This window comes from Corapipo altera, unplaced genomic scaffold (assembly GCF_003945725.1).
Source record: "Corapipo altera isolate COAL_440 unplaced genomic scaffold, ASM394572v1 77b, whole genome shotgun sequence".
Lineage (NCBI taxonomy): Eukaryota > Metazoa > Chordata > Aves > Passeriformes > Pipridae > Corapipo > Corapipo altera.
In genome coordinates this window covers 3,892,973-3,911,715 of record NW_020884933.1, presented here as the reverse complement: position 1 = coordinate 3,911,715, position 18,743 = coordinate 3,892,973, and the positions used below count along the sequence as shown (strand labels likewise).

At 55.7% G+C, this 18,743-nt stretch overlaps 2 protein-coding genes across 5 annotated transcripts in view; both read left to right on the top strand.

The window, feature by feature from the left end:
• Positions 1–7,066: 7,066 nt before the first annotated feature.
• On the top strand, positions 7,067–12,368 carry MLN (motilin). 3 transcript variants are annotated; one of them, XM_027660002.1, is made up of 5 exons: positions 7,067–7,286; positions 9,144–9,269; positions 10,654–10,770; positions 11,364–11,472; positions 12,232–12,368. In XM_027660002.1, the coding sequence occupies exons 2-5, from the start codon at positions 9,153–9,155 to the stop codon at positions 12,237–12,239; spliced, it is 351 nt and encodes a 116-aa protein (XP_027515803.1). In that variant the 5' UTR covers positions 7,067–7,286; positions 9,144–9,152; the 3' UTR covers positions 12,240–12,368. The 3 variants fall into 3 exon arrangements, with proteins under 3 accessions (XP_027515803.1, XP_027515801.1, XP_027515800.1); XM_027660000.1 differs by lacking the exon at positions 7,067–7,286 and having other exon boundaries at positions 8,298–9,269; positions 11,367–11,472; XM_027659999.1 differs by lacking the exon at positions 7,067–7,286 and having other exon boundaries at positions 8,298–9,269.
• Positions 12,369–16,972: 4,604 nt separating this feature from the next.
• LEMD2 (LEM domain containing 2) overlaps positions 16,973–18,743 on the top strand; it is a 10,713-nt gene continuing 8,942 nt past the window's right edge. The window contains exons 1-2 of one of the 2 annotated variants that reach the window (XM_027659731.1): positions 16,973–17,403; positions 17,498–18,448. In XM_027659731.1, the coding sequence (XP_027515532.1) occupies positions 17,004–17,403; positions 17,498–18,448 (1,351 nt within the window). In that variant the 5' untranslated portion in view covers positions 16,973–17,003. Of the gene's footprint in view, positions 17,404–17,447; positions 18,449–18,743 lie in introns of those variants that run through there. The other variant, XM_027659730.1, reaches the window with a different exon arrangement.

Here is an 18,743-nt window from a genome sequence, read left to right as displayed (position 1 = left end):
TGGGTTCCTGGAACCCTTTGTGGTGCCTGTCCCTACCCCTGTGCCCAGCTCTGCACCAGTGCTGGGCACAGGCACGGGACCCACCTGCCCAGGGGCACAAAGGGAACAACTGGCAGAGCAAGATGGAGAGAAGTGCAGAAGCATAACCAATCAGTCATGAAGCAGAAGCTTGAGCTTAGATTCTGGTGCTGGGCTGAGGCTCAGCCCTGTGACCCTTGGCCACGAGCACAGTGCTGCCTGCACGGCCGTGCTGAGCTTCCCCTGTGCTTCTGACTAGTTTTGCAGCGTGCTGCCCCAAACCTCCCTTCTGGAGGGGCTCGTTCCTCCCCAGTGGGCAGGAGAAGAGGGAGGAAGGTGCCTTGGTGCCCCGGCTGCCCTGGGAAGACCCCGTTTCCTGGTATCACATTGCAGCCACGCGCGGCCGCGGCGCTGAGCCGCTTACGCCGGACTTGGGAGCTCCCTCGCCAGGAAAGGGGTTAAGGAAAGATAAAGCCAGAGCGTTATAGAGACCATATGGAGGGGAAGAAAACCCTTTATCCTGTAATTGGATTCGCCCTGCGGTGGAGGTGAGGCTGAGTGGAGCTGACAGGCCGTGATGGGCGAGGCGCTGCCAGCCGCCCGTCCAAAGCAGGATGTGTGTGCACAAACTTGTAGATCAATCCATTAGAGTGGATCAAATAGATTTAAATGTGTGGCAGGGAGAAGGAGGACACAGATGTATTTACAGTTCGGTTCAGTGGGCCCTCCCTCCCCCAGCAGGGACTACCTGGGCCGTGGCAAGGGCTGTGCCCTCCAGTGGATCCATCCAGGACAGGGGTCTGGGGGTGCACAGGGAGCTGCTTTGTCCTGTGCCCTTGCTTCCGTCCCAAAAAATAAGGGTACACAGAAGACAGTTTCCTGTCTCCCACCCACAAGGTTTGGGCAGGAGGGACCCCACCTCCTGTTTTCCTCTTTTCCTGCAGGTTCCCCATCACAATCCTGCTCCAGGCTCTCCCCCAGAACAGCCTCACAGGAGTGGATACACTGAGCCAGAAAGCAGCTGGGAAGCAGGAGAACCCATGTCAACCTCTTCTCGTGGTATTTGCAAGCAGGCAGGCCCCTGTCAGCTCCCAGGCTCTTCCTCCCTCTGCTGATCCAGGTAATGTCTCTACAAGCACCGTAGGATTTCCTTGGAGAGACAGCCAGTCTTTGGGCCCTGTCATTCTCTTGCCAAGGAGCTGAGCAATCCCAGCTCAGCTGAGAACCTGCTCTGCTCCATGTGGTGCTGTCAACACTCCTCCCTCAGTGACAACCCAGGGCTGCAGCAGAGTGGGCAGGTGTGCAAGACAGTCCCCCCAGCCCTGCAGAACCACGGAGGAGCCGCCGGCACCACCTGGCACAGCCACTCTGGCACAGCCTGGCACTGGCACAGCCACTCTGGCACTGGCACAGCCACTCTGGCACTGCCTGGCACTGCCTGCACTGGCACAGCCCATGTGCTGGGGGCTGTGCAAAGGAGCAAGCTGTGCTCTGACAGGGCGATGGGGAAGATGCTCCAGTGAGATCTTCCCATCTTGCAGACTGGAGTCAGTCCCTCGCTGGGATGTGTCCTGGTTTATGGGCTGCCTGAGCCAGGCAGGTGTTAGGCAGGAGTTCACAGGGAGAGCTGGGGCTCAGGGATCCATGTCCAGCTCTTTTCTCCAAGCTTTCCTGCTCCTGACTAGTGGCAGGTGCTTGACTGCAAGGTCAGAGGGGCAAAAGGGAGGCTTTTATCTAATTCCAGAGGGATGGATGTGCCCAGACACCCCCTCTTTCATTCCACAGTGTCTACTGTGCTGCTGTGGCCCAGTCTTCAGCCCGGCTGAGCAGCCAGAAAAGGGGGTTCAGGCACACAGAAACAATCCAGCTCTTTTATTTTTAATTTGTAAATCTCATTTGAAGTGGAACCCTGTTATTCCCGAGGGCCTTGTAGTGGCTGCTCCCGGCCCTCCACGGTGATGCTCTACACACGCTGCTTCATTTTGTCATAACTGGGTCAATTTATTTCTTTCCTTCCTAATACAAGCCTTTGGTTTTCTCAGTGGAAGCCTGGAGACTGCTGTGACATGGGCAGCTGGGTTATAATCTTTTGGGAAACAGTACAGAGGAAATTTGGGGGTTGCCAGCTTGTTTTCTCTTTCCAGCAGGGCTGTTCCCTGGTGCCTGGCTGGGTTGGCTCCTTACTCCAATGTCCCCATGGCACCCTGAACAGCCAAATTGGTACCCCAGCTCCCAGAAAAAACACATCCTGGTGGTACTTCGAGTGTCCTGGGGAGAATCCCTCCTGTCACTGCCCTGGTCATGCCCCCAGCCAGCTGCAGAGCCCCATTCCCTGCCTTCGGCCCCATTCCAGGGCCCCTACTCCTCTTGCTGGTGGCCAAGGGTCCTGCACTGTGGGTCATTTTTTCCCTCTTCTTGCCATCCCTGCTTTAAAGCCTTTTACAGATTTGCTCCAGACCAAACGTGTCCGTCCTCTCCCTGTGTCCTTCATCCTGTAATTGGATTCTCTTCTTCCATCCAGCCCAGGCCAGGTTTCTCCCCATCCCTTTATATAACAGTTCTGGCTCTGGCTGTGCCACTCGGGGCTTGACCTGCAGCAGTGAATCCCACACTGGTCCAGCAACCCTTTTCTTGTGCAGCTCCTGCTCCTCTTTTTCCTTCCCCATGGGCTGTGGGCTCCCTCCATCCTCTGTGTGGCTCGTGCCTCAGTTCCAGCCCTGCAGGATCACTCTGAGCACTGCCAGGGCTCCGGAGAGCAGGAATGCAAAGGGCCCGTGCAGAGGAGGAGGGCACGGGCAGGACTGTCTGGAGAAATGATGGATATTTCCACTCCTTTCATTAATATTTATTCTCCTTAATTCCCAATCTTTAGTGTTTAGCTCTCTAAAGCTTTTGTGGTTGAGAGGCTTTCGCTGAGGTTGCTGTTCCACGCCTAAGCAAAAGATCCATGGATTAAATGGGTATTTTATCAAATGTGAGTCCTCTGCTGGGATCAGATCTGCACAGGCCCCAGTGTCTCTGCAGCACTTTCTGTGGCTGTCAGAGTTTTCCATCTGGTTTTCCTGGCCCCATGTCCCAGCAGGGATAGAAGTGCCGCTGTTCCTTGGTCCCCAGGTCTCTCCTGGGGTCACTCACAGGGAGCACATTGACCTGTCACCTGCACCATCTGTTTGTCACCCCGAAGGCATCTGACCCTGATTCCTTGTTCTCTGCAGGATGAACTGGTGCCTTGGGAGCCAGAAAGGAGATGCAGCAGCAGCAAACCCCAGACACAGATAAACAGCCACTGACTGCCGAGGGGTGTGGGACGAGCAGGGTGACTCCAGTGAGGGTCTGACAAATCCTGGGCAGCTGGCATCGATCTGTCACTGTCCCAGGAAACCTTTTGACAGCTGGAACCACTGACCACAGCAATGGCCGTGCCCCTTCTTTCCCCCCCTCTTCTTTCTTTCCCCCCTTTTTTTCCTGCCCTTCTTTCCCCCGGGGTGGGCACATGCCCGGCCCATGTCCATCTGCAAATCCCGGGGGTTGGATCCCTTCCCTCGGGGACACACCTGGCTGCACTGAGCTGGGCCTTACCTGAGTGCTCCCCCTGCAGTGGTGAGCACAGGGCTGGGTTTGCCTCCTGTGTGGGAGCAGGAACATCATCCATCATCCCCCTGCTGCTGTGACAGCCCGAGCGGCCCCACAAACAGCCACTTAATGCATTTCGTGGTGCCTTGGTGTGCTGTCTTGCAGTGCTTAACCTGATCCGCCGGTGTTTGATACGGGAACAGCAGGAGGGAAGGAGGGAACGAGAAAATAAAAGGTCAGTGGGTGCCTGGAGTGTGTAAAAGCTGAATTGCACTTCATCAAATCTAATAAATATTCCCTGTGAGCAGGGCAGGGACCTCTTTTACTGAAATGCTGAGCGATTTCCCTGCCTTTGAGCTCAGCCCAGGACTTGGATTGTGGGAGATCCCAGGCTCTCCCACTGCCTGCCCAGGGTCACCAGCACCCCAGAAGGACAGAGGGGTGCCCAGGGAGGGTGCCCAGTCCCATAGGATAAGCCAGTTACAGCCCCTCACTGTGCATGAGGCTGCATTTTCTACCATTCCTAAAAATATTCCTGAGCCTTCAAGTGCAAACTCTGTAGCTTGGATTTGAAAACCAAAATGGGAACAGCTGAGCTGCATCCCATCGTGTTCTCTCACCTCCTCTCCCTTCTCTCTTCACTTCTTCCAGCTCGGGGAGAGGATGGCAAAGGAGTGACCAAAAATGTAGAAAAATGAAGCAAGGAGACATTTTACTCTTGTTCATTTTGTTCCTTGATTGAGAGAACAGGAAGTGTTTATAAGCACAGAAATGTATTTTATTAGAAAAAGGGATTTTTTAAATGCATTTTCTCACTCAGCCAGGAATGGCCATGAATTACCCTGAATTACACCAGAGCCATGGGGAGGAATCCGAGTGGGACCAGGCAAGTTTGGGGACAGGAAGGGGGAGATTGGACCCTTAAAATATTTATGCTGCAGATTAACACATGTTTTAAGCCTGTGAATTCTGCAAATGTTTATTGAGCATTAGTATTTGGAAAACTGCACTAAAATTTGCCACTGGTGCTTTTACTCATTAGGAGCATTCAGAGCCTGTGAAATCTGTAACACATCCATGCAGTGACAGCAGCTGGAGGATGTGCCTGGGCTGGCAAAAGGAGATTTCTGCTGCTGCTTCCCGAGCCCAAAGTGAGCCCCTTCCCACGCCGACCTCGCTGGGTGACTGCAGCCATTCCAGCAGCAGAGCCTGCACCGGGTTTTGGACTCATCTGACGCTGGGCAAAACCAATTCCATGTGAGTGGGGTGAGACAGATATTCCTGTGAGCTCCAGCAAAGGGAACTGGGGCTTGGTGATGTGTTTTTTCCAAGCCTGATGGCTGCTGTGGGTCTGGCAGGGCTGTGGGAGCAACTGGCCCTGCATAAAGCCCTGTCCCCCCTTCCCAGCGTGCCAGTTCCATCCAGGCAGCTTGTTGGATATGGGGGGAAGAGGGTGATGTGGCCCACGAGGGCTCTTGGAGCTCTGGTGCTCACCCCCAAACTGGAAGCTTTGCTGGGGATCCCCCAGTGCCTGCCCAGAGCAGGAGGGGGGATTTCAGTGCTCCCCAGTCCCCCACGTGCTCCCCACCACTGCAGAGGCCTGGGGCTGAAATTCAGAGTCATCCTGGCTCTGATCTCCTGCTTCCTGCAGCCACTTGCCAAACACCCCGAGCCCAGGGCAGCTTGGAGGGGAGAGCACAGGACATGGAGACAAATGCTCAGTGCCTCTGGCACAGGGAGCTCGTTCCTCCCTCGGTTCCCTGACACTGCAGTTGATACATGGCTTAATGGACTGCACTTCCACTGCCAGTTTCCAGAGAAAATTACTTCCAATTATGCCAAACGTTTAACTTTAGGAACAGGCAGAACTGCACCGGCCCCATCTCGCACATCACATTTCTGTTGAACTTCTGACCTCTGCTGTGGTTTGGCACCGTAACCCAAGGGGAGTTTTGGGGGCTGCAGGTTGCAAACTGTGCCAGGGCTGCAGCAGGATGGAATTTTTGCATGATAATGCTGGCAGGGAGATCTCCAGCTGGGATTTTATTTTCATTTATCCTTGTTTTGCAGAGACAATGGGAATGTGCCAAAAGCTGCGTTCATGGACTGGGCAAACCCAGAGCCACGAGGTGCCTGTTGCTCCCACCCACTCTGGCGCTTCCACTGCAGACTTGGAGTCAGATCCCTTATTTTCAGCTCCATGATTCCTTCCTTTCTGAGCACTCTTGCATAATTAAGAGGTGAGGCTGGCAGGCAGCATGCAGCTAATACAGATATGATTAATTTTCATCTCCCCGTTTGATTTGGAAGGTTGTCCTTTCCGACGCCGAGGCTCTGTTGCAGACAGATGGAAAGCTGCCAACCAGCCACATCTTGGAGGGACAAAGGGACAAGACATGGGAAAGTTTAGTAGCTCTGAAAAAGTGACCTTTCTCGGTAACTAATTTGTCACTTCCCAGCACCATCTGCTGACTCGTCAGCTGCATCCATCATAACCATGCAAAAAAGGACTGGAAAAGTCAATTAAAATGAGAGCCGGTGTCAAATGGGGTTTGTGCAAATTGTTTAGGAAAGGGAGGGGGGAACCCCCCCTGTGGTGTGTGTAAAGTTCTTTCATCACCCCACACATGGTCCCAGGGACAGAAGCTGTGCTGACGCCTCTGGGAGTTTTCCAGCTCGGCCCCAGCGATAACCTGCCAGGAATGCACGGGGAGCCGGGAAGCACCTTAGTGACAGGCACGTGTTCTGCAGGAGGGCTCTGGCCCAAATTGAGTGGTATTGATGGCTGTGACAGCAGCAGGCCCTTGTGGCCCCGGGGGGTGTTGGTGTGGTATTGACTCTCCGTGCTGGAGCCAGGTGACAAATGTCATTCCCGGGGCTCGGCCGCCGCTGTTCCAGATCTCCCGCACACACTGCCCAGCCAGGCAGGAATGCTGCTGCTCTCCCTGCTCTCACACCCCATGGAGCTGCTTGATGCAGATGGATTTCATTGCTTCCCCTCATTCCCCCCTCCTGTCTCTCGCCTGGCTGCTCTCGGGTTCCTCATGAACAGCACCAGGATGTGTCTGGCCTGATCCCAAACCCTCCGGCATCAGCTCCTGTCTGACGGTCTCGGGGGAGCACAGAGGGGGAGAGAGATGTCTGGAGAGGGATGTCAGTGCAGGGTTTATGTCCCTGAGGGGGACCTGTGTGCCCAGGACTGGGAAATGCTCAGTGAGAGTGGGAAAAGGGGCCACAGGAAGACTCAAAGTGGCAACTTTGACATTATTGTGATTTGTCAAATGCAGTGGAAATATAATTGACACAGGTGTCATTTTATTGCTGGTATATTCACACGATGAAAACTTCACCCTGCAGGGCTCAGGATCTACAAAGACAAGGCAGGAGAGAGGAATCTCTCCATGTCATAGGTGGGGAAGCTGAGGCAGCAGGAGATCTATCTGGGACCCACTGAGAACTGCTGCCAGCCTGGAAACGAGGAACTCCTAAAAATCCAATGCCGATAACAACGTTCCCTGCCTGGGAAACCTGTTTCCATGCAGGCCAGGAACCTCCTGGCAGCTGGACAGGGGGCACCTGCGCAGGTGAGTGGCTGCACGTGGATATAAAGGGAGGGAAGGCCAGCAGGAGCACCCAGGAGGGAACAGCAGGGAGAAGAGCTCTGACCTCCAGCGTCCCGTGGCTGCACTGCCCAGGTAGGTGCACGGTCCCTGCTGCCACACCTTGGGGGGGTGGGCACTTGGGGGGCACTCAGATGTGCTGGTGCTACTGGCATGTCTTGGCCCCAGCAGAGAGAGCTCTGAGGAGGAGGAGGAGGGAACAAAAGTGATGCCAAAACAAAGGGGAAGGTGCTTTTGGCTCCCTCCCCATCAGGGTAGCATTGATTCCAGCAGCTCCTGCCTCCCTCCCTGCCATGGGCACCCAGCAGGCACCAAGGCTGCAGAGCACAGGCAGCCCTGGTGCCCCCTGAGCTCAGCTGACAAAATGAGTCACAGGCAGGTCCTACTGACAGGAATGACTGGATTGTTTGGAAGACAGCTCCATAGATAAACATCCTGCCTTGTCACTGTGCTCACACCGGCTGTTCACCCCTCCTGCCCCAAACTGCCATTTCTCCCCCGTTCATGGGGGGATGGGCAGACCTGGCACCACCCCACCTGCCTGTGGTACTTTGTTGTGCTGATGCTGAACTTGGGATCCTCCTGCTTTGTGTTTTCCCTCTGGAGCTGGGAATTCACTAACAACAAAGTACACCCTGCCTGGAGAGGCTGAGCGAGAGATCTCTGGGCTGGGAAACATGTCCTGCCTGCAAAATAAGGGAGGGCCACTCAGAAAGGACATTTTTGACTGAAGAAGTGTGTGTGGGTGTTTCTGTGGGGGAAGAGGGAGCGAATCAACTCCCAGAGGGATAGTCAAGCCGAGATGAAGGTGGTGACAGGGTTTATTTCTTTGTATACAGCAATATTTTACTACAGTGATAGAACAAATGAAAAGGCACAAAAGATTAATGCTGTTGAGGTAACACATTGCATTGCAAGGGGAGAGCCTAAGAAATCCTGTCCTGATCCCTGCAGGAAATGGTGCCTCTGGTGGGACACCCAGGGTGATGTCCCAGGGCAGGGGGACCCGTGGGGCTGTGGTGACCCAGCGTGGGTGGGCAGGGGGAGATGGCCCCAGTGCTGCCCCGAGCAGTGAGGAGAGGATGTGACTGGCAGGTGCTATGGAAAGAGAATATTTATTAACTTCCACTGGCCATTGGTTCAATACCAGCTGATATTTATGGCAAATCTAATTCAGGAGTCAAATTTGACCTAACAATGTCTTTTCAATAATGTCCAAACCAAGAGGTTGCTGAAACTAATTAAGGATCAGGCTCCAATCAGGTGAAGTAGTTAAGCTGTGGGACCAGACTTCATTAAATCCATCCAGGGAGAGTATTTTAATATTTAAAGAGAACATTTAATGTTTACGTAAGTCCTCTCCTGACAAGAAGTCACAGTTAAATCACTCCAGAAGGTGGTTTTTAGAGCCCTTTATTCCAGGATTATACAGAGCTGGGCTGGCAAACACCTGGCAAGCACCTTTCTCTCTTGGACCCAATGAGGCTTCTTAAAAGATCCAGTCCACCAAGGCTTCCAGGGGGGGAGGAACAACAAAACAAAATTAACAAGACAGCTGTCATGGTTTTTCCCTCTCACAGCAGCACAGTCTCCCGTGCTGGCAGTGGGACTGATGGGAGTGTTTTGCTCTGGATGTGTGAGATCCTCACTCCAGCAGAGCTGGAGGGAGGCTGGAGCAGCACTGCAGGGCTGGGCTTGACGTCCCTGGAGATGGTGCTCAAGAACAAACCTGTTTACACAACCAGGTTGGAGAAGAGAATTGTCAGTCAAGACACTTCTATTCTCAGCTCAGGAGCAACTGGAAGAGTAAATATACACCTCTGGTTAGCTGGGGGATGAATTTGATTGCAGCTGATGCAAGGCCAAAGGGATTTCTGGTCGAATGTCCCTGTCCACACTTTACCCTCGTGTCTTCTTTCCTGTGTTGTTCAGACTCTCACGATGGTTTCAAGGAAGGTGGTGGCTGGTTTGCTCCTGGTGTACCTGGTGTCTCTGCTGGCTGAACAGGCTGAAGGCTTCATGCCCTTCTTCACCCACAGTGACTTCCAGAAAATGCAGGTAAACCCCTCCAAAATGTGTTGAATAATACAGGAGAGGTGCTTCTCCTGCCCTCACCTCCCAGACTCTGCAGGTGCCACTGTTACCCCATCCCCTGCCCCTCCTGTTTCCCTGGAGACACTGTGATCCAGCCCATCCCACACTCCTCCCAGAGTTCAGGGCAGTGGGGGAGGACAGAGACAATTCCTAAGGTGTGAGACCAGAAAGGAAGAGCCTGGACTCCTCTCCATGAGGTCTGACAGACCTGTGTGGGTTATCACCTGCAGCCCACGGGCTCATTTTTCCTTCCTCTGTGCTAGTGGCTGTAATTTTTACAGCAAAGCTGCAGCCTCTCATCACCACAGTGACGGGTCTTTTGTTGCAACAAATAATTAACCATCCTCCGGATGGTTGTCACCTCTGGGACGTGCAGAGAGAACGTTTTTGCTTTTGATGTGAAACTAATACTGTTGAGAAGTGTCAGGCAGGCTCAGAGAACTGCATCTTCTGAAACACAGCCCAAGTGAGCTTCCCCCGCAGTGCAGAGCCCATTGATGCTGGAGAAATCCTATTTCCAACACCCATCCACTCACTGGAGGGCAATTCTTCCCGTAGGGAGCACAGTCATCCCTCAGTGTCCTCGGGGAGGATGGGGGGACCCATGCACACTCTCCAGGTCAATTGTTCATGTGTCACAGCCCTTGTAGCTCTGTGTCTGCCAGGGACTGAGGGTCTTCTAGAGGTATGTGGGTGAACTCTGTCCCCCAAACGCTGCCCCTGCTCCTCTGAGCATGTGTCTGTCATATCCCAAAGCATCTCTGGCTTTTTCCTTTGTGCTGGGAATAAAGGGAGGGCCCTGAAGCCAAGTTTGGCCCCATGACTGGTAAAGGACTGACATTACAGACCTGCAGGAAGGCTGGTAACACACAACCTCTGCCCAGAGCTCTCCACGTGCCATGAGCCTGTGCAGGGCTCAGTTAAACTTCCTTGCCAGTGCCCCAGAACAGAACCAGGGCCAGGTCTCTGGGCCAGCTCAGTGAGGTCACTGTCCTCAGCTGATGGTGTCACCTTGCACTGATCAACAGTGACACGAGTGTCCTGTTCACTGCAGACCTTCCCCCTCCACCCTGTAACCCGACCTTACCCCCCACGTGCAGCCTCTGCTGCATGGCAGCATTTCAGTCCTCAAGGCCACGCTGGCCCTTCCTGAGCCCCTGGGGGGGATTCCACCTTGGCTCCAGGCAGTGGTGAGACCTCCTGTGCCCCTGGTTCTGTGCCCAGCACTGGGGGTTCCTGGCTGCTGGGCATCCCACTGCTGCTGTGGTGCAGAGCGGGTCTGGGACCCTCGGGATGTCACGTCCCAGCATCACTAACTGTGCCACTGCTCTCTGCTCTGATGCTGCAGGAGAAGGAGAGGAACAGGGGAGGGCAGAAGAAATCCCTGAGCTCCCTGCAGCAGCTGGATGAGGAAGGCTCCTCTGAGCAGCCCGGTGTGGGTGCCAGCACGGCCAGGGCCATCCAGGTATGCTGAGCCACTGGACTCTGAGGAGCCCACGAGGACACACAGGGGGACAAGGAGACCAAGAGGTGTCCTCTGCCACGTTGCACCAGAGAAATGTTTTACCTCCCCCCCCTATATATTATCTTGGACACTCAGCAGCCAGGTCACCCCTGAGCCCCACCTGGCTTCTCCCTCAGGAAAATGGAACCATGAGGTTTGCCTTTGCCACTCAGTGAACCCCAGCCAAGTTCAAGGCAGGGATTCCCAGCTCTGCTTCAGCTCTGGGATTAACCTGTCACCTTCTCACCCAGCTGTGCTGCCCAGTGTCACCTCTGATCCCACACTTCTTATAAACTTGGGCCCATGCAGCTGCACTCCCCAAAGTCTGTATACAGTGCAGAAAATGGACAATTTTAGGGATTTAAGTGCCAGGCTAAGCTCTCAAAGACATGTTTGCCTGGTTACCAAATCTGAAAATTGTGCTTTTCCACTTGAACACAGGGAACTCTTTGCCCACCCGTGCAGCCACTCCTGCAGGGAGCTTGGCTGTTCCCAACCTGCCTTCCTCGGCTCTCCTTAGCTTTTCCTTCTGACTTCTCTGGCTCTCTCAACAGCAGGCTGTTCCTGTCAGACCTGGGATGTGGCTTACCCCAAGGCAACTGGAAAAATACCAAGATGCCCTGGAGAAAGTGCTGGCAGAGCTGTTACAGGACACCCCAGACGGTACTGTCAGGAGGCTGATTTCTGCCTTGGGAATTCTGCCTTTGCCTCCCCTCACCAGCTCATCAGCACGGAGATATTTATATTTCCCAGAAGGGCTTTTGTGTCATGTTTGCTCACTTTATAGAGCCCTCAGAACCCAACCACTCCCTTCTGGGAAGGTTATTTCTTCGTAAGGTGCTGCCTGTGCCCTGGAGCTGAGATTGGCTGTCAGCAGCAGCACAGCCCGTCCCAGCAGCTCCCCTCGGTGCCGTTTGCCACTTCCCTACTCCTCCTCCCAAAACGTCCTCAGTCTTCAGGGAGCAATTTCCAAAAGGGTTTATAACTCCAGCTGCACCTGCAAGGCAGCTCAGCACCTGCAGCCAGCTCGGAACACCAGCTCCCTGCATGGGGGCTTAACACTAACACTTAATTATACTTGAATTTGCTGCAAATCCTCCTTTTCCTTTGGGCTCAGTGTGTGGGAATTGTGACAAATAAAACATCCAGGGGCAGTCTGCTGTGCAGCTCTTCCTGCCTGCAGATTAAGGGATGGTGGGATGGGTCTCCCCAGAGTTATATCTGCACCTTTGCCTTGTTTGGGACATCTAAGCTCAGGTAAGAGGCTCCTGCTCTCCCTGTGAGGGTTGTTCTGCCTGTGCTGATTTCAGTTTGCTTTTGAACTTTTACTTTAGGAGCTGAGGAGTGGGAAACAATATAGAAAGCCCTGAAAGACTGAATGACAAATTTAAGGACACTTGTGCTTTTCTCTTTTCTTTTTAGCTGACTGATATCTGCAGAATCAGAAGAGAAAGCGCTGGAGCTGCTAAAGCTGAAAGACTCCACTTATGTAAATGAAATCTGTAAGAGATTAACAGCAAAATCTGAGGTGAGATAATAAAATGCGCAGCACAATTAAACAGAGGATTTGTGTCTTCAATCCTTCGTGCTTCTCAGCCAGATGGAGAAGTGTGGGAAAGGAGAGAGGGAGGGCTCTGGGTTCTAGAGAACATCCCCATCCTCCTGAGCACGGCTCTGGAGTCAGTCCCGTGAGCAGCAGCTGAGGGAGCTGGGGGGGCTCAGCCTGGAGAAAAGGAGGTTCAGGGGGGGAACCTTTTCCCTCTGGAATTCCCTGACAGGAGGGGGAAGTCGGGCTCTGCTCCCAGGGAACAAGGGACAGGAGGAGAGGGAACGGCCTCAAGTCGTGCCAGGGGAGGGTCAGGTGGGACAAAAGGAGGAATTTCTCCATGGAAAGGGTGGTCAGGCACTGGAAGGGGCTGCCCAGGGAGGTGCAGGAGTCCCCACCCCTGGAGGTGTCCAAGGAAGAAGCTCTGATCTGCAGCTCCTGCCTGTGCTCCAAACCCCTCACATGCCCCCTGTGATATGAACAGCACTGTGAGGAATCCGTGTGCCATGGCTGTGCCAGGCCCAGCATGTGGCAATGACACCGGGCTCTGCCCTCATTGCTGCCTCTCAAACATACCCGGAGGTGAAACTGTAATTCCACTTGAACATCCTGCTCTCCATTTCCATACCTTTGGCTAATTTTAGAGCTGCTCCTCTATGCTGGCAGCAGGAAATCCAACATATGTAAAGTAAGGATGGATGAGATCAATGGTTTGTACGTGCATATATCCAATTCCAATCCAATTTTACCCTCCCAACCCAACCTGAGTTCTGTTCTCGCTGAGCTCATTCCAAGAGCTCTGTTTGTGCTGGAACAACACCCCTCAGTGTGTTCTGCCATAACCAGCCCTTGGGAGAGGAGAGATCTCCCAGTGCATAATGGAACCTCCAGCACAGTGTGGGTTACAGCTCTAATGTTTGATCCAAAGGCACACTCCTTGTCCAGGGACTGATCAGCTCCAGGTAGCTCCTGCTTTTCTGGGTTTGCTGCTGAGACAGGGTGAGCTGTGAAATCACTATAATGACTCTGAGGGGGAGGAAGATGGGAAATAATGCATTCCATTAGGCTGGAAGTGAGAGCAGCCTCGGCTATTGGGCTACAGGAGCTCAGTCTGCAGTGGAGTGACATCCATGGAAGAGCTGGCATGGGAATCACTGGAGGAGCTGCACCACACATACCCCGGTGTGCAGCCAGATCAGAGCCAGGCTGTTTGCTGCAGGGGGGACCAGAGAGACCCAAACCTTTACTCCAGGTGTGATTTTGCCCTGCCACAGGAAAACAAGGAGAATTTCCCCCTGAGGGGAAAACTGCTCCTAACCCCCCTGTGTGAGCTCTGCTGTGGGTCAGGGCTGTCCCTCCAGTGTGCCCTTGGCCCAGCTCCTTCACTCCCACCACCTCCCAGACTGACAGCTCCCCTGTGCCAGCCAGGAAGGAAAGTTTTCCAGTGACAGCAGGAAAGAAAGTGAACATGAGCCTCTTGGATTTGCTTCTTGGACCATTTCCCACCAGGGTGGTGTGAGGCTGACGCTGTGGAGATTTCCACAGGGAGATTCACCACTGCAGGGATCTCTCCCTCTGCTCTTACACTTGGACCCAGACAAGCTGCAGCAGCAAGGGCTGGCTTTGACCCACTGGTTCTGCCAGTGGCTCTTCCCAGTTGTCCTGGCTATAAATCCCAGCTCAGGACATAGGGCTGGTAGTGACAGTGGCTGTAGGGACCCCTGTCATGCAGCAACAACTATCTTGTCCAAACAGGCACCAAAGTACACGGGGCCTCCAGCTTTTGGAGTTGAATTCCTTCCACCCTCAGGGGCCTGAGTAGGAGAAGCAGAACCTCTGCTGGAAGGAGATGGATGGATAGATCCCAACCATCGCCCCAGGCATAACTCCTGTTGTCAGGGGAGCTCTGGTTAAGAAGGAAATGTTCTCCATGCTGCAGGACAGACGGTACCCCGTGCCCTGGAAGGTGCTTTGGCAGCAGCAGCACCCAGGCCCACCTCCAGGCAGGTAGGAGGAATTTGCTGCTCCAGAAACCAGAGTTTCGTGGTGGGATGAGCAGCCCCACAGTTGGTGGAGAGAGGCAGGGAAAGAGGAGAGAAGAGAATGGAGTCACATCTGACTTTCTAACGTAATAATCACTCAGCAGGGCGAGGACAGGAGCTCTTGGGTCACACCTGTGCCACTGCCATGAGTGACAGGGTGATAAATGGGCACAGTCGGCTCCCGAGTGAGACTCGACACTTCCCCGGTGACATATGTGGGACTGTCACCCAAATGCCACGGCTGAGGAGGGGGGATGGCGGGGTTTCAGCAGCCCATCAGTCAGGAGGGGAAGAGCTCAGCTGCTACCCGTGGGTTTTGGGGTGCAGCCGCTCCCCTCTTCACTGTGTGAACACAGAGCAGATCTATTCCTGTCCCTCTGTCACACCAGGCCTGTCTCGGTGCTTCCAGAGGAGGAGCAGACGGTGCCACATGGCTGCTCTTCCCAGTTGGCATCTGAGTCAGTGCCAGCAGGTCTGAGGCAGCTTCTGGGCTCGCAGGGAAGGTGGAGGATGCCCCCTCCTTGCTGTCCCAGCTTCCCAGGATATTTACAGCCAAGAGATTCAGAGCTACACTGGGGGCTGGGAAACTGCCTTTCCACAGTTGAGCATCACCGAGCTCCCGGCAGCCCCTGCTGCTCCCAGAGCTGTGAGGATGATGAGGGGGCTGCAAAAATAGGAAATCCACTGCCAGGCTCATCACTGGCACTGTGGGCAGGGGGACAGGAACGAGGATTGTCCATGGGGATATGGGCTGAGAGGAGGAGGCCTCTCTGCTCCTGTTGCCTATCCCACGGGGGCCTTCCAGGTACCTTCCAGGGAAGGCAGGGGTGCTCCCACAGGTTGCCTTGTTAGGGAAGAAGGGTTGTGGATTCCTCTCCACAACTAAGAGGCCTGCCAACCTCCATTCTGAGGAGGAATCACAGCTTTTCCCCCATCCTCCAGTTCTCCAACACCATTCCCATGTTCTCCCCTCCAAAGGTCATGCAATGAGGCTGCTGGACCAAACTCTGGCCTGGAGTAACTTCCCTGACTGATAGAAACTCAAGTTGAAAAGACAGGTTTGGGGCTTTTGCTGTTGCCTTTTTTCTCCAGAACAAGATGAGTTCATGTGATTCCCAGGTTTGCATCAGCTCAGGCTTGGATGCCAGCACTGATCTGCATGTCTGGGCAGAGCTTCTCCAAAGCGAGAGCTGTGAGCTCCCAGAATCCGTGTAATATTCTAATTCCTTATTTACATTAGACCCCGCTCCACATTATGAGCTGTCAGTGGTGCTTTGCTGTTGAGCGCAGGGGAGGCTCAGCTTGGCGTGTTCACACTTCCCAGTGGAGCTGAGTTTGCTCTTGTAATGGGCTCCCTGGCCTCTACTGAGGATATATTTGCTGTTGCCAACCAGATGAACAAATCTCAGCATCTTGTTGCTACTTTCTTGGATAAACTGGGGAGAGTGAGGGGAACTTTGGAGCCCTGAACAAGGAGGAGGGTCCTGAAAGAAGGATTAGCAACAGGATGAAAGGACATGGCCTCAAGATAGAGGGTTCAGGTTGGACACGAGGAGGAAAGAGTGGTCAGGCATTGGAAGGGGCTCCCAGGGAGGTGGTGGAGTCTCCATCCCTCGAGGTGTCCAAGGACAGACTGGACGTGACACTCAGTGCTCTGGGCTGGGGGACAAGGTGGGGATTGGCCATAGGTTGGACTCAACGGTCTTGGAGGTCTTTTCCGACCTCAGTGATTCTGGGATTCATGTCAGGAATGCACAGCCCAGCTCTTCCCGTCTCATCCAGGCTGAGCATCCCCCCGAGCCTCCCACTGCCCGTGGGTCCCAAGGGACCACGGCACGTCTCCCACTCCGGTATCACACCTCGATCCCAACACCAGCGGCACACATCCAACCCGTGCATTCATCGCTGCTTTCTCATTATCTTTAATTAAATTCCGATATTACGCCACAGTATTTCAGCCACTGTCATTACTTTCTTTAGAGGCGGGAGCAGGAAAAAGCAATTACTGCACATCACTGCCCTGCCAAAACAAATTTACAAGTTGACACTTGGTTCTGCTGTTTTGTGCTGCGGAGCGTGCGGGGACCCTCCTTCCCGGGAATTATCCCTGGGCTCCGGCCCCTGATCCCACGAAGGCGCTGGTCGGGCTCCAGCCGCTGGCGATGACTTGGTAGTGGTGGAGGCAATGTGTGTGGGGCTGGCAGATGGCTGGGAAAGACACATTTTTGGGGAGAACGGCCCTAAAAGCGTCAGAACATCGGTGTGGCTTGGTCAGGGTGAGGTGGGAGATGCTCGAGGGGGGACAACCCATCACTGTCGCGGGCAGTGACACTGGCCGACCCCAGCGCTGAGGCTGCTTCTGCCCTTTGCTTTCTCCATTTCTCGCCCCTTCTTCCCCGTCCCGAGGGGAGCAGCAGCTCCCGCCGCCCGTTCCCTCCGATCCCTCAGAGCAGCAGCGCTCCCCTCGACCTCCCCGACATGGCGCCCGCCCCGCCTCCCTTGTCTGCCCTTCCCAAGATGGCGGCGCTGGGGCGCGCCGGGCCCCTCCCAACATGGCGGCGGCGCTTCCCGCCCGCGGGGCGCTTCCGGCGGGGCCTGGCGCGGCCATGGCGGAGCTGACGGACGCGGAGCTCCGCAAGGAGCTGCTGGCGCTCGGCTACCGCCCGGGGCCCATCACCGCCACCACCCGCAAGGTCTACGTCAAGAAGCTGGGCTGCCTGCGGGCCGAGGTGGCGGCCGCCCGGCGCAGCGGCCGCACCGCGCCGCCCAGCCCCGGCCGCTCCCCCGCCGGGCCGCCGCAGGCCTCGCCCTCGCGGCAGCGCTCCGGCTTCACCCGCGACAGCGAGGAGGAGGAGGAGGATGAGGAGGAGGAGGAGGAAGAAGGGGGGCAGCCGCCCGCGTCCCGCTGGGGGACGTCCAGGGAGGGCGGCGGGCAGGCCTGGGGGGACCCCCGCGGGTCCCCGCCGGGCAGAGGCGGAGGCAACAGGGCTGAGGGCGGCCTGTCCCGGGACAGCCTCGGGGGGCTGAGCCCCTCGGAGCGCTGGGGGACGGCTGTGGAGAGAGGGGGGGGGCGGGCTGGGGGCGTCCCTGGCCGGGCACGGGGGGCTGAGCTCCCCGTCCCAGTGGGACACGTCCATAGAGAGAAGCGGGGGGCTCGGGGGAGGGTCTCACCCGCCCCTGGACGGGCCCGGGGGGCTCGGCCCCTCGTCCCACTGGTGCACGAACGCAGAGAGGAGCCGGGGGCTCAGCACGGGGCCGGGGGCCACCCTGGATGGGATGCGGGGCTCCTCGCTGCAGTGGGGCTCGTCAGCAGAGAGGAGCGGGGGGCTCAGCAGCGGGCTGAGACCCACCCTGGACAGGGCCCGGGGGTCCAGCTCCGCGTCCCAGTGGAGCCCATCGGCAGAGAGGGGCGGCGGGCTCGGCTTCAGGGCTGGCTCGGGGCCGCCCCCGGATGGGGTCGGGGGGCTGAGCTCCACGCCCTACTGGGGCTCCTCGGCTGGCAGGAGCGGGGGGCTCGGCTCCAAACCCCTTCCCAGCGAGGAGAGCGGGGGCCTGAAGTCCAGGAGCCATTGGGGCACAGTGGGAGCTGGGGTCCAGAGCTCCCGGGATCCCTGGGACACGGCGGGGGAGAGGAAGGGGCTCTCCTCCAACAGCTGGTGGAGACGGGAAGGTGAGGTGACCCCCAGCACCCAGTGGGGCTCCTCGGCGGCCCCCGGGGGGTTCAGTCAGCTGTTCAGGAGGGGGAAGGAGGACCTGACTTCCAGCGTTGGCAAGGAGGCAGAGAGGGATGCGAGCGCTGGCGGCCGGGCCGGGGGGCTGATCCGGCGCTTCCCGTGGCGGGCGTCCAGTGATGGGGGGTACGGAGTGACCCCCCGCACTGCCCTGCTCCGCTCAGCCCCCCGGCAGCAGCCCGAGGGGAAGGGAAAAGGCCTGGAATACTACCTCTCCCAGTTCCTCTGCCTCGCCAGCGTAGTGCTGCTCCTCATTTTTCTGGGCATCCTCATGGTGAAGATGGTTGGGTCAGGCTGGCTGGACAGGAGAGACGAGAGCTGTACGTGCACGGGTTTAATTCTGATTTAAACTCTATTCCTCACCTTCTTCTGCTTTACCTTTATTGCTTCTGTCACCGTCATATTTATCATTCTCATTGCTCTAAACTGACATCTCTGCGTCTGTCCCCGTTTCCATCTCCCCTTGCCCATGGGAAACCTTAATCATGGAAAGGAAGTCAAGTGGGTGATTTTTCCAAATGAGCTTGGCCTTCAGTTCCTCAGAACCCTGGGGTTTATGGGGAGTGCCATTCCTGCTAGGCCAAGGATGGATTTTATGGATTCCTGCTAGGCCAA